A 14,771-nucleotide genomic window follows, 5' to 3' on the forward strand; every position below is an offset into this window, starting at 1 on the left:
GTATTCCCATTTCTTTCAGAATTTTCCACAGTTTATTGTGATCCACACAGTCAAAGGCTTTGGCATAGTCAATAAAGCAGAAATAGATGTTTTTTCTGGAACTCTCTTGCTTTTTCAATGATCCAGCGGATGTTGGCAATTTGATCTCTGATTCCTCTGCCTTTTCTAAAACTAGCTTGAACATATAGAAGTTTATAGTTCAGTTATTGATGAAGCCTGGCTTGGAGAATTTTCAAAATTACTTTACTAGCATGTGAGATGAGCGCAATTGTGCAGTAGTTTGAGTATTCTTTGACATTGCTTTTCTTTGGGATTGGAATGAAAACTGACCTTTTCCAGTCCTGTGGCCACTGCTGAGTTTTCCAAATTTGCTGGCATATTGAGTGCAGCACTTTCACAGCATTATCTTTCAGAATTTGACATAGCTCAACTGGAATTCCATCACCTCCACTAGCTTTGTTTACAGTGATGCTTTCTAAGGCCCACTTGACTTCACATTCCAGGATGTCTAGGCCAAAACCTATGGGACACTGTAAAAGCAGTGCTAAGGGGGAAGGTTCATAGCAATACAGGTTTACCTCAAAAAACAAGAAAAAAGTCAAATAAATAACCTAACTCTATACCTAAAGCCACTAGAAAAGGAAGAAATGAAGAACCCCAGGGTTAGTAAAAGGAAAGAAATCGTAAAAATTAGGGCAGAAGTACACGCAAAAGAAACAAAGGAGACCATAGCAAAAATCAACAAAGCTAAAAGCTGGTTCTTTGAGAAGATAAGTAGAATTGACAAACCATTAGCCAGATGCATCAAGAAACAAAGAGAGAAAAATCAAATGAATAAAATTAGAAATGAAAATGGAGAAATCACAACAGACAATACAGAAATACAAAGCATCATATGAGACTACTATCAGCAACTATATGCCGATAAAATGGACAACGTGGAAGAAATGGACAAATTCTTAGAAAAGTACAACTTTCCAAAACTGAACCAGGAAGAAATAGAAAATCTTAACAGACCCATCACAAGCACGGAAATTGAAACTGTAATCAGAAATCTTCCAGCAAACAAAAACCCAGGCCCAGACGGCTTCACAACTGAATTCTACCAAAATTTAGAGAAGATCTAACATCTATCCTACTCAAACTCTTCCAGAAAATTGCAGAGGAATGTAAATGGCCAAACTCATTATATGAGGCCACCATCACCCTAATACCAAAACCAGATAAAGATGCCCCAACAAAGAAAACTACAGGCCAATAGATGAACATAGATGCTAAAATCCTTAACAAAATTCTAGCAAACAGAATCTAACAACATATTTAAAAATCATACATCATGATCAAGTGGGCTTTATCCCAGGGATGCAAGGATTCTTCAATATCCACAAATCAATCAAGGTAATACACCACAAGAACAAATTGAAAGATAAAAGCCTATGATTATCTCAATAGATGCAGAGAAAGCCTTTGACAAAATTCAACATCCATTCATGATTAAAAAAAAAAACCTCCAGTTCAGTTCAGTCACTCAGTCGTGTCCGACTCTTTGAGACCCCTTGAATTGCAGCACGCCAGGCCTCCCTGTCCATCACCAACTCCCAGAGTTCACTCAGACTCACAACCATCGAGTCGGTGAGGCCATCCAGCCGTCTCTTCCTCTGTCGTCCCCTTCTCCTCCTGCCCCCAATCACTCCAAGCATCAGAGTCTTTTCCAATGAGTCAACTCTTTGCATGAGGTGGCCAAAATACTGGAGTTTCAGCTTTAGCATCATTCCTTCCAAAGAACACCCAGGGCTGATCTCCTTTAGAATGGACTGGTTGGATCTCCTTGCAGTCCAAGGGACTCTCAAGAGTCTTCTCCAACACCACAGTTCAAAAGCATCAATTCTTCCAGAAAGCTGGACTAGAAGGAACATACCTCAACATAATAAAAGCTATATATGACAAACCCACAGCAAACATTATCCTCAATGGTGAAAAACTGAAAGCATTTCCCCTAAAGTCAAGAACAAGACAAGGGTGCCCACTCTCATCACTACTACTCTACACAGTTTTGGAAGTTTTGGCCACAGCAATCAGAGCAGGAAAACAAATAAAATGAATTCATGTTGGAAAAGAAGTATAACTCTCACTGTTTACAGATGGCATGATCGTCTACATAGAAAACCCTAAAGACTCCACCAGAAAATTACTAGAGCTAATCAATGAATATAATAAATTTGCAGGATATAAAATTAACACACAGAAATCCCATGCATTCCTATACATAACAATGAGAAAGAGAAATTAAGGAAACTAATCCATTCACCATTGCAACGAAAAGAATAAAATACTTAATAATATATATACCTAAAGAAACAAAAGACCCATATAGAAAACTATAAAAAACAGATGAAAGAAATCAAAGAGGACACAAATAGATGGAGAAATATAACATGTTCATGGATCGGAAGAATCAATAGGATGAAAATGAGTATCTAACCAAAGCAATTTATAGATTCAATGCAATCCCTATCAAGCTACCAACGGTATTTTTCACAGAGCTAGAACAAATAACTCATAATTCATATGGAAATACAGAAAACCTTGTATAGCCAAAGCAATCTTGAGAAAGAAGAATGAAACTGGAGGAATCAACTTGCTTGACTTCAGGCTCTACTACAAAGCCACAGTCATCAAGACAATATAGTACCAGCACAAAGACAGAAATATAGATCAACGGAACAAAATAGAAAGCCCAGAGATAAATCCATGCACCTATGGACACCTTATCTTTGACAAAGGAGGCAAGAATATACAATAGAGAAAAGGCAATCTCTTTAACAAGTGGCGTTGGAAAAACTGGACAAACACTTGTAAAAGAATGAAACTAGAACATTTTCTAACACCATACACAAAAATAAACTCAAAATGGATTAAAGATCTAAACATAAGACCAGAAACTATAAAACTCCTAGAGGAAATCATAGGCAAAACACTCTCTGACATAAATCACAGCAGGATCCTCTATGACCCACCTCCCAGAGTAATGGAAATAAAAGAAAAAATAAACAATTGGTACCTAATTAAACTTAAAAGCTTCTGCACAACAAAGGAAACTATAAGCAAGGTGAAAAGACAGCCTTCAGAATGGGAGAAAATAATAGCAAACGAACCAACTGACAAAGAATTAATCTCAAAAAAATACAAGCCACTCCTGCAGGTCAATTCCAGAAAAATAAACGACCCAGTCAAAAAAATGGGCCAAAGAACTAAATAGACATTTCTCCAAAGAAGACATACAGATGGCTAACAAACACATGAAAAGATGCTCAACATCACTCATTATCAGAGAAATGCAAATCAAAACCACATTGAGGTACCATTTCACGCCAGTCAGAATGGCTGCAATCCAAAAGTCTACAAGGAATATATGCTGGAGAGGGTGTGGAGAAAAGGGAACCCTCTTACACTGTTGGTGGGAATGCAAACTAGTACAGCCACTATGGAAAATAGTGTGGAGATTCCTTAGAAAACTGGAAATAGAACTGCCATATGACCCAGTAATCCCACTGCTGGTAATACACACCGAGGAAACCAGAATGGAAAGAGACACGTGTACCCAAATGTTCATCACAGCACTGTTTACAATAGCCGGTACATGGAAGCAACCTAGATGTCCATCAGCAGACAAATGGATAAGAAAGTGGTGGTACATATACACAATGGAGTATTACGCAGCCATGAAAAAGAATGTATTTGAATCAGTTTTAATGAGTTGGATGAAACTGGAGCCTATTATGCACAGTGAAATTACCCAGAAAGAAAAACTTCAATACAGTATACTAATGCATATATATGGAATTTAGAAGATGATAATGATAACACTATATGCAAGACAGCAAAACAGACACAGATATATAGAACAGTCTTTTGGACTCTGTGGGAGAAGACAACGGTGGGATGATTTGAGAGAATTGCACTGAAACATGTATATTATCATATGTGAAACATATTGCCAGTCCAGTTTTGATGCATGACACAGGGTGCTCAGGGCTTGTGCACTGGGATGACCCAGAGGGATGGGATGGGGAGGGGGGAGAGGGGGGATCAGGGTGGGAAACACATGTACACCCGTGGCTGATTCATGTCAATGTATGGCAAAACCACTACAATATTGTAAAGTAATTAGCCTCCAATTAAAATAAATTAAAAAATAATATTAAAATAAAATGTGAAGAGATACATATAAAAAAATCAATAAAAAGTACCAATACATGCTACAATATGGATGAACCTTGAAAACATTGTGAAAGATGCCAGGTGAAAAATGCAGCATATTGTTTGATTCCATTAATGTGAAATGTCCAGAATTTGAAAGATTAATGGTTAGAAGGGCCTGGCCAGAATTGTAGGGGAACTGCCTAATGCCGATTAGGTCTTGTTTGAGGGGGAGGAAAATATCTTGTACTTGGACAGAAGGGAGGCTACACAACACTGGGAATGTGCTAAATGCCCCTGAGTTGTCCACTTCAAAAGAGTGACATGTATGGAATGACAATTCCATCTCAATTTAAAAACAAGTGATTTCTTTATGCTGGAGGCCACCACAGCTCCTGAGTCAGCATGCAGCATTGTACACAGAAGCAGATGTGAGCTGTAGTGGTGGTCACCGCTTCTCCCTACTCACCCTACACATGTGCCAAAGAGCCCTTCCTCGTGTGCATCCTCTCGTCACATCTGTGCAGCAATTGGGAGCACCACCCAGGGCCAGTACTCTAGGTCACAGGGGAAAGGCTGCATGGCACATCCCTTGTCCCCTCCACTAAAAAAGACAACAGCACAGTAAGGTCACTCTCGACCACTTTCCCACCTAACCATTGCACGTTACCATATGACAACAGCAGCTGGAGCAAACTCCCAGAAGTCCCCTGTTGCCTGGGCTGATTCAGCCCTCCTGCTTTTGCCCTCCACCACCCCACTCTGAGGACCATTGTGCAAATGTTCTGGGCAATTCGGTTGGCATGTTCCCATTGGAGAGTTGCCCTGGGGTTAAGATGGCACTGGTCTCTCACCAGACCCCTGCCCTGATTGCCATGGGCTGGGACACGTGTGTATCCATTTGTGTTTCTGTACTCCTGCGGTCTGATTGACAAGGAGTTGCCCCAGGGTTGGGTCCTGACTCCTCCCAGAGGAGTTGCTCTGGGAATGGATGAAGAAGTAGCCTGGCCACGTGAGAAAGGACCCTGAGAGGGGTGGGAGGTGTGCATTACTCTCCCCACCCCCCTACTTTGGTTGTCTCTCTGCAAACCATGACAGGTCAATCTGCTGATTTAGAGGGACCAGAGGGTGATTGATGGCTGACAGGTAGAGTGGCCCAAGTGGATTCCGGGAGGTCTTGGAAGAGGCATGCCTGGGAGCATGTTGGGGAACAACTGAGCCACACCAGGGAAGGGGCAAAGATCGCTGGTACCTGGGGATGCAGGGCAGGCCTGTAGGACCTCAGGGCCATGGGCTTTGTCTGTGAGCAAGTTCCTGCTGACGCCGGTCTCCAGGCATCCCTCAATCCTACCAGGAGGAATTTTTGGAGGGGCAGAATAGCCTGGATAGAGAGAGGGTGGCATTATCCTGCCTGCCCTGCAGGTGGTCCCCAGTAGATCTAGTGATGGAAGCCATAGGGCACGCCTGCTCAGAGGAGAGGTCAAGGATACATCCTGGGGGTCCCTTTCTTTCCTTGTTTACCAGCAAGGGGATCCACACTCAGTGCATTTCTTCTAAGAGATGGGGGCTGTTTGTTGCTGGCCGGTTTACTCACAGCTTGGGGTAGCTACTCTGGCAGGATCAGCACCAGAGCTACCATCTGGGCACACAGAGAGAAAGGGTCAGTGCTGGAGGAGAGGCACCCTGATATACGTGGTGGTGGCAGGGACACAACTGCCCTTGTTGAGGATTAAGGGCTGGCCACCTCTTTAGGACTCTGTAGCCTTTGGTGTCCTATGTTCGAGCAGCACACTGCACCTGGGCCTGAGGGTGCTTGCCATGGAGTGTGTGCGTAGGCCCGAGGAAGATCAACTTTGATGACATGGGACTCAGTCTGGGGAGAATCCACGGGGACTCTCTGGACAAGAAGTGTTCTGAGCTTGGTCTTCAAGGCCCAGCCAGGGTTAAAGGGTGGGACACCAGGGGAGAAAGTGTTGCCAGTCTGTCAGAGAGGAGATCTATGTGTGCCCTGCTGCACGTGTGCTGGGAGTTCCTGGCACACCAAAAGAGGCTGGAGAGGCAAACAGGGACTGGCAATGAAGTCTTACTTAATTGGAAGACAGCTCTTTTGATATCTGCTATGGAGGTGTGTTCCGTGAAAAATGCATAAGGTGATCTGCACCAAGAGGGAGGCCACTAACTGCACTGTTTGCAAAGGGAGCTGCTGAGATTACATGTCAAGACTGGCAACAAAGCAATTTGGAAGACCCCAGCCAGTCGACACTCTCCGTGCAGCCTTGGAAGCTAGGCCAGGTCTGGACAGCTGTGCATAATAAAAGGGCACTATTTTAAGCTTCTAAATGTGTATCTATGGGGTGAAAGTGAAAGTCACTCTGCTGTGTCTGACTCTTTGCGACCCCATGGACTATACAGTCCATGGAATTCTCCAGGCCAGAATAGTGGAGTGGGTAGCTGTTCCCTTCTCTAGGGGATCTTCCCAACACAAGAATCGAACCCAGGCTTCCCCCCTTGTAGGCGGATTCTTTACCAGCTGAGCCACAGTGAAAGTTCTATGTACCTATAGGGTACATGAGGCTGGATGAAGAAAGTGCAGCTCTGGCCCATGGGTGTGGTTTTCTTATCAGTGAAGCCGCTTGCAGTGGTGGATGCTGGGCTCAGCCGTCCTCAGTCTTTGGGCTCTCTTTGGTCAACTTCCAACAGTTTTCCTGGCTCAACTCACCACAACAATTTGGCAGTGGTTTTGCCCTTGTTTGTCTTTCTTTACAAGATCTCCTTCCTTAAATTCACTGACCAAACTCATTTCATTCTTAGCAACGCTTGTCATCACTGCAAGCTGCATCATTAAATGGCCTCGACGTCCCAAGGTTAGAAGGGTTTAGAATTTCAGAAGACTCCACTTTTCTTCTTTCTTTCCCTCTGTATCCCTCCTCCTGTCCAAGAGTTTTGGCACAACAGTATTAGGATTGGTTCGAAAACTTGTAGGCCCAGATCATGTTCCCCACCTGCATCATCTAAGCAAGAATGGGCTGACTTAAAGAATGTGAACTGGCTCCCCCAGCCCAGCGGGCACTCCTGGCCTCTGTGAGGTCCAACAAGAAACTTAAGAGCAGAAGACCCAGTTTCTTAAGTCACATTTCCAAGTACATGGTGACAAAGAGCAACAATACAATAAAGGAAGTTAAGGTTTTGGGCTGATAACCTCCTCAGCTCTTTCTTATCATAGACTGAAATACGGAATTAGCTTCTTTGATTTGAGCTTCATGATTTTAAGTCATACTTCTTTTCTGTATAATTTCTCTAACATGTGCCATTGTCTATTGTGCTAGGTTGAATTGAGCTCCCCTGAAGGATATGTTGGTATCATCCCTGGTGGCTCAGTGGTAAAGAACCAGCTTGCCAATACGGGAGATCTGGGTTTGACCTCTGGGTGGGGAAGATCCCCTGGAGGAGGCAATGGCAACTCACTCCAGTATTCTTGCCTGGGAAATCCCATAGACAGAGGAGCCTGGTGGGCTACAGTCCATGGGGTTGCAAAGAGTTGGACATGTCTGAGGGACTGACACACACACACATATTTTATTTATTAATGTATACCTTTCCCACATAAAAACAAAAAAAAAGAAAAATTTAAAAGTTACATCATAGAAACAGTGCAAACATCTGATGTTTTGCATGGATTACAAAAATCTTCTGTGCTTGCCTGCCTAAATTTGAATTCTGTGGTACCTGTCCTATCATTAAGAGGAAAAAAACATAAAATCATTGTTAAAAGAGTGAAGACTGCCACCCCAATAACCTAAGACACATTGAGAAATGTTTTACTCCATTCCATTGTGGAGCATCAGATTAAATCAGTCTTTAAACCTTTTGTTCTCAGGACTCCTTTGCATTCCTAAAATTTATCAAGAACCTCAAAGAGTTATTGTTCATGTGGGTTATAAATATCAATATTTATTGTATTAAAATTGAAAATAAGAAATTAAAAATATTATCTACTCATTTAAAGATGACAGTAATAAAACCACTGCATGTTAACATGAATAACATATTTTATGAAAAAAATCTATACAAAACAGATGAAAGTTAGTGGAAAGAATGGCATTGCTTTACATTTTTGTAACCCTCTTTGATGTATGGCTTAATGTGAGAGAGCTGGGAAATCACGTCTGTTTCTGACTTTAGCCTGCCACAATATCACACTTTGGTTGCCTCTGGAAAATTCCACCTTACCCTTGGGAAAAAGTGCAAAAAGCAAAAACATCTTAGCAGCATTATGAAGAGAGATTTGATCCTGTAGATTCCAGCTGAAAGGGTCTCAAGGACTCCCAGGGTTCCCTGGACTCTGCTTTGAGAACTCCAGTGTTACTTCGTACTTCTTGGGTCCTGAAAACGTATTTATTAATTACACTGAAGCTGGTCATTGTTATAATTAATCATACTTTACATTTGTGGATGCAGTCATTCCCCCTGTCCTATCTGATGCTGTTACTGGGTGGAAAGCAATCTGGAGCAGCACTGGGGAGTCAAAGGAACGGCAAAAGATCAGAATGAAACAATGGTTAGGCCAGGGCTATGGAGGGACCTGAAAGTTAGCAGTGTGGAGGCATGGGTTTGTGAACAAGCATTTCTGTAAGCTTCTACTTGCAGCTGGGCATAAAAAGATAAACAGGCCAAGGCCATTCCCTTGGAAAATTAAGAACTCAGCGTGGGGGACAGATAAAGACAAACTTACGTATAACACACAAAACCATGAGGTCATTGTTACAAGGAGTAGCAACAGAACGTGGGAGTGGAGTGGATTGTTGCAGATAGAGAACAGATCAGAGAAAGCAGTCTTCTATGGGTGGACCTGGAGAATTTTTCTAAGGTGACCCTGGAAGGAAACATTCTAGATGGGGTGAAGGGAGTGTCTGAAAGCATGGAGGCAGGACTAGATCTCCAGTATTGAGAGCACTGCTGCTCCAGTGCTGAGGGGGCGCTGTGAGAGGCGGTAGAGGGCTAGGAACCAAAACATCAGCATCCTTGGAAAGTTTCAGAAATGCAAATCCTCAGGCCCCATACTGTTGAAGAAGTCTGATGGTCGAGAAACCAAGCACCACACTCAAGAGAGTTGGAGAACTAACGTTTATTACACCGATGGGTCCAGAGGAGTTAACACTTACAGCTCTGAGCACTGAACAAAAACATTACAAAGGTCTTATAGACAGTGCATGACATCAGACTGTAGTGGCAGTGCTGACTGTTAATAGGCTAGTTTAAACCAGGGGTTTCGTGCAAGTGGGAACAGCTGTTAGGACACGGTGGGGGAGGGGGGTGCCTGACTTTTACACAAACAAACATGGTTAAGGAGGCAGCTCCTGGCATTGTCTTAAGTTTCCATTTTCCCAAACAGTCGTAACTTACATGACTTTGCAAGGAGCAAGCTGAGTTGCAAAGAGCAAGCTGAGTTACAGGAGCAGAAGGAGTATTTAGTTATTTCTAGCTGGGTGTAAGTTTTAAATTTTCCTCTTCAATACTTCTGGAGTGGAGCCCAGCACTCTGAACTTTAACAAGCTCTCCAAGTGGTTCTGACAGGGGAGAAACTTCGAGAAACACAGCAGCCCAGCGTTGGTTTAAGTGTACAGGGTTTGATGTGACTGCATTCTAAGCCCAGTCCCAACACTTATCAGCTTTGTCACCCCCAGCAATACTCTCCACCTTTTGGAATCCCATTTCCTGCAACTCTGAGGTGGCCACAGTAAAGATATCTCCCTGATAGGTGTGCAGGCAGGCTTGGATAGGACAGTGTGTGTATAACATTCAGGCGGGGTCTCACACAGCCCTCAGCAGAGGGGAAGGGACACCCACTCTTGCCCACCCTTCTCCATGTGAGTGCCCTCAATATGGAACTGCGCTCACTCAAACAAGTTCTCTTGCTCAGTTGACTTGTTTTGTGATTACCCGTTTCACCCCAATAAACACCATTCCCTTCCCTTTTTGGTTCCTCATCAGTAGAATGGAGATCATGAGATGTGCTCTTGGGCTAGAGCTAGGATGTGAGGTTACAGGGAAACAATCCCTCCCATATCCTGGTGGGTATGCTTCTCTCGCTCCTTTCCCTCATTGCTGTGATTGTCCTTCCACGGGTGCCCAACATCGCCTCCTAGAGGGAGCGCTCTTGCAGCATCCTTGTGGGAAGAAGCCTTACGGTTTTCTCAGAAGAGCTACGGAAAGCCCTGCTCTGCTTCCACCCCATCTCCATCTTGCCTCAGTCTCGGGGTGCCTGTGCTCGCCTCATTTTGTGCATGGGGGCGGGGCCAGGAGCTGGGAGGCTTGGGGGCATGATGAGAAGGGCTGTCAGTCACCACTCGGTCAGAAAGGCTAGTCTGGAGACTCTGAGCAGTGCGAGCCTGGAAGTTGGAGGCTCAGTGAGCTCCGTGCACCTTGGAGTCTACACACTGATCCCAGGGCTGATCTGAGATGAAACAGGGCAGCCGGCACCTCCAGCATCCAGATCTTCATGTGGCATATGAAAATGCAGGTGCCAGTGTTTCAGCCCAGATCCCCAAATCAGACTCACAAGGGTGGGACCCTGAAAGCTGCATTTGAGTCTCAGTGGCAGAGTGATACTGAGGAATACGTTTGAAACTCTGGCAGGTCAATGATGGCAGCAATTCCCAGCGAACCTGCCATACCAAGGTCATGGAGGGGCATGTGCAGGGTTAAGGTCTTGAAAGATGGCTTTTGAAATCTCCAGGTAGCTTTGGAATTGACGAAGACTCCAAGCTTCCAAATATAATTTTAGTGTTTCATCATATTCAAATTCCTTGGACTTAGAAATTCCCAGGTGGCTCAGACAGTAAAAAATGCGTGTGCAATTTGGGAGACCTGGGTTCCATCTCTGGGTTGGGAAAATGCCCTGGAGGAGGGCATGGTAACCCACTCCAGTATTCTTGCCTGGAGAATCCCCATGGACAAAGGAGTCTGGTGGGCTTGAGTCCATGGGATCGCAAAGAGTAGGACACGACTGTGTGACTAAGCACACACAAGTGATATGGTCAGTAGCAGCTAACCACAAGCCACAAGTCATAGGTAACCAGGTGTGTAGGACCCGGGGTGTGGACTGTGTGTGGTTTAGCACTGAATTAAATGACCTGGGCTGAGAATGAGTAAGTAAATATGTATTTGTTTGTGCTAAGGAGAAACATAGGTGAAAGAGTCATTGGATAATAGACTCATTGCTGCTAACGGATGCAAGCGATGTGGGCCAGGAGGAGGCTGAACTCCTCCTAGAGGAGGAGGAGTATTATTTATGTACAATAAATGTCCAAATATGTTCCATCTGAAATGTGACAAAGCAGAAGTTTGAGGTGAAAGACACAATGGTTTTATTGTGAATCAAAACAGCTCCCCTTTGCAAATAAAAAAAAAAATCACATGGGCACGTAATGTTATCCCCATAACCTGGGGCTAAAATTTTTCCTGACTCATTGGAAAAGACCCTGATGCTGGGAAAGATTGAAGGCAGGAGGAGAAGGGGACGACAGAGGATGGGATGGTTGGATGACATCACCGACTCAATGGACATGAGTTTGAGCAAGCTCCGGGAGTTGGTGATGGATAGGAAAACCTGGTGAACTGCAGTCTATGGGGTTGCAAAGAGTCAGATACGATTGAGCGACTGACCTGAACAGAGTTGAACCTGGGGCAGTTGACAGTTGATTCTTTCTAAGAACAAGAACACACTCAGGTTCACGTTAAATCTTTAATGTTTATTTTCCTATTGGGTTTTACAAAGTAAACTGGCTTTTCTTCCTCTCAAAACAAAAAAATAGTAATAATGAAATCTTGTTTCAAGGTAGGATAACAATCCATGAGCTTCAGAATTTACCTGTTAAACTGCCTTTCACTGTATTCTGACAGCAGCCATGTTTAGCTGAATGGAGACTTTTCTGTAACCCATTTCCCAGACCCTCCTGGTCCACCTACTGCTCAGGCAGCCTGGAATGACTTACTCGTCTGCACTTACACTGCTGGAACCTGTCGGAGCTAGTTGATGAATAAGTCAAAGGATCAAGCTTGCTAGGTTTGGGACAAATGACTGCAATTTTTGGGAGGACATGGGTCGATGAGGGCAAAGCGCCTGCTTTGCTACAATCTATGCCAACTGGATGGGTTCCAAGCAGTCAGCCTGGACTCCAGGTCTAGACAAGTCAACCTGAGTCTACGATGGCTGTAGTCATCTTCCACAAGGGGACAGATGATGGCATGTAGGGGATCCAGTCACTGTCATATAGGAAGACAGCCAGGAGTCTGTCTATTTGGGGAAACCATTCAGCCGTTGGAGAAGAGCACCTCCCACAAATGGAATCTCAGGGGAGCCAAGGGTGAACATTTTTGCAGGGGTTGACAGAACATTTACTGCACGCCGAGGTTTCATTCAGCCTCACACGGACCACATGCAGATCACCCGTTAACTTTGTTTGGATTTCAGACTGCTTTTCCAAGAACCATTGGAAGGTAGTGGTAGTACACAGGAAACATCTCTGACACTGGTTTCATCTCTCAGGGCTTTTTATTTTCCCAAATGGATAAGCATGGCAGGGAAAAGTCAGGGCTTATCTTAAGGAGGAATCCAATCAATTGTGGATACCGATGTGCCACAGGAGGAATGGCAAACCCATGTGGCTTTTCTGTAAGAAACATGCCTTAGATCTTAAACACGATTGCTGCTTTGTATCCAATACAGGGCTTTTTCATGTAATAAAGGAATGCATGTCCACCTTTAAAATATGACGTAGAGTCAAAAGCCATGTCGTAAAAATATCTGGAAAACTACACATCTGGGCAAGTAGAGGGAAGTACAGCTGTTTACAATATTTTAACAAGTTAGTGGTGTGAGGGTTTGGGGAAGAAGAAACTGACGATGACCATGCCACTCACAGGTGCTGGAGATGGATCCAGAGTGAATTCAAGTGTGTTCCTGAGGCCTCGGATTTCCAGAAGGTGTTTACATGCCGTGTGGAGTGGGAGGCTCATGCAGTTCATACAGACGGGGATTGTTGCTAATGGTGTGACTGAGAAGTCTGCCCGATGCCCTGTTGGGCACAGGGGTAGAGTTTAGCCTTGTGCCTCTCGGCTGATCTCTTTCTTATTTTCTTCAAGATTTTCTTATCAAATAGTTCTTTTTCCCGGTAATACACAGGTGGCCCTTGCCGGTACTTTGCTTCTGCCTCCTTGTAGTCCAATCCATCCACTGTAGCAATTGAACAAATGATTGCTTCTGGCAGAAGAACTTCCAGAAGGAAGCTCACTGGGTCATCTCTCGTCAGAGCCAGCGCTCTCTTGTCTATGTGTTTGTAGATTTCTCGTAAATGTCTTACCACTACATCTAGCTGATCGTCATCCTCCAGGTATGTTTCAACGCAGATCACGTACCTCTCTGAATTCAGAAATGATTCAAGCCACTTGGATTCTTTCCTGCCTTTGACGATGTCCAGAAGATGCGGGTCGGCGCCCTTTCTTTTCACGATGAAGTCCACCAGCTTCTGGTTGGCTCGGTCCCGAGCAGCCCTCATCCGGTCAGGGAGGATTCTCTTGCAGTGCCCCTTTGCAGCCACAGGGGTCTCCTCCTCAGAATCTTCCGGGTCGGAATAATTCACCTTGGGGAAATCCATCTGCAGATCACCTTCTTGGATGGCTTTCCTCATGGGGTAACTGAGGTCAGCAGCATAATAGTCCAGGAAAGAGCCCACAAAAGACCCGCGAACAAGCCCTTCTCTGTAGCTGGAAATCAGGGAGAAACACCAGTTCACACTTTCCCCGTATACTTTGCTGGCTCTCTTCATTAGCTTTTCTTTGCCGTTATAATCCAGATGCTTCAACCTTCGAAGAGGAACTTGAATGCCGCTCTTCTCACAGTGCATGTTGGCCTCAATCAAAAGCACCCTTGCGGTCTGCTCGGTTGGGCTGACACTCGTGACCACGGCTGGCCAAAATGGGTGATTCTGAAACTTAAACCAGACCAGCATTCCTCTCTCAATGGGACCCAGCTCCTCTGGGAATGGCATGCTTGTCAGCTGTCCTGCTTCCTTGCCCCCGCCCTCCTTGATGGCATTGGTGGGCTTAATAGCCTTTGAGCCAGCTGAGGGCTGAGATTCTTGCCGCTCTTCCTCACACCCTGGGGCCTGCAGCTTCCTTTTTCTGTTTGCCAGGCGGAATGCATTACACAGGCTCAGGTTAGGGGCACTGGAGGATGCTGCTGCACCTTCCGAGCCTGAGTTGCACGTGCCCTCTCCAGGGTCAACATTCACCGAGGAGGTAGCACGTTCAGGGGACACAGCCAGGGACTTTGGGCAGGTGTTGTGCGCCCCCTCTTCCAGAGCCTTGGGCACAGTGAGGATGAAACCCGGTGTAAATGACGGAAGCACACATCCACCTCTAACATCTACACTCACCTCCTCCACTGTACAGGGCAAGGACATAACTTTTGAGGCGTCCCCCTTTTCCTTGCCCTCTTTCTCATGGTCATCTTCTGAAAGGGATGGGAGGTTTGGGTGCACCCCGGAGCTCTGAGATGACTCTGTTTGCAT

General features: G+C 44.8%; 1 protein-coding gene across 1 annotated transcript; it reads right to left on the reverse strand.

Moving 5' to 3' along the window:
• Positions 1-13,244: 13,244 nt before the first annotated feature.
• On the reverse strand, positions 13,245-14,771 carry LOC138071704 (PWWP domain-containing DNA repair factor 4-like). The gene has a single exon (XM_068963160.1). It carries the CDS (start codon positions 14,769-14,771, stop codon positions 13,245-13,247), a length of 1,527 nt encoding a protein of 508 aa, XP_068819261.1.

This window comes from Capricornis sumatraensis, chromosome X (assembly GCF_032405125.1).
Source record: "Capricornis sumatraensis isolate serow.1 chromosome X, serow.2, whole genome shotgun sequence".
Classification (NCBI taxonomy): Eukaryota; Metazoa; Chordata; class Mammalia; order Artiodactyla; family Bovidae; genus Capricornis; species Capricornis sumatraensis.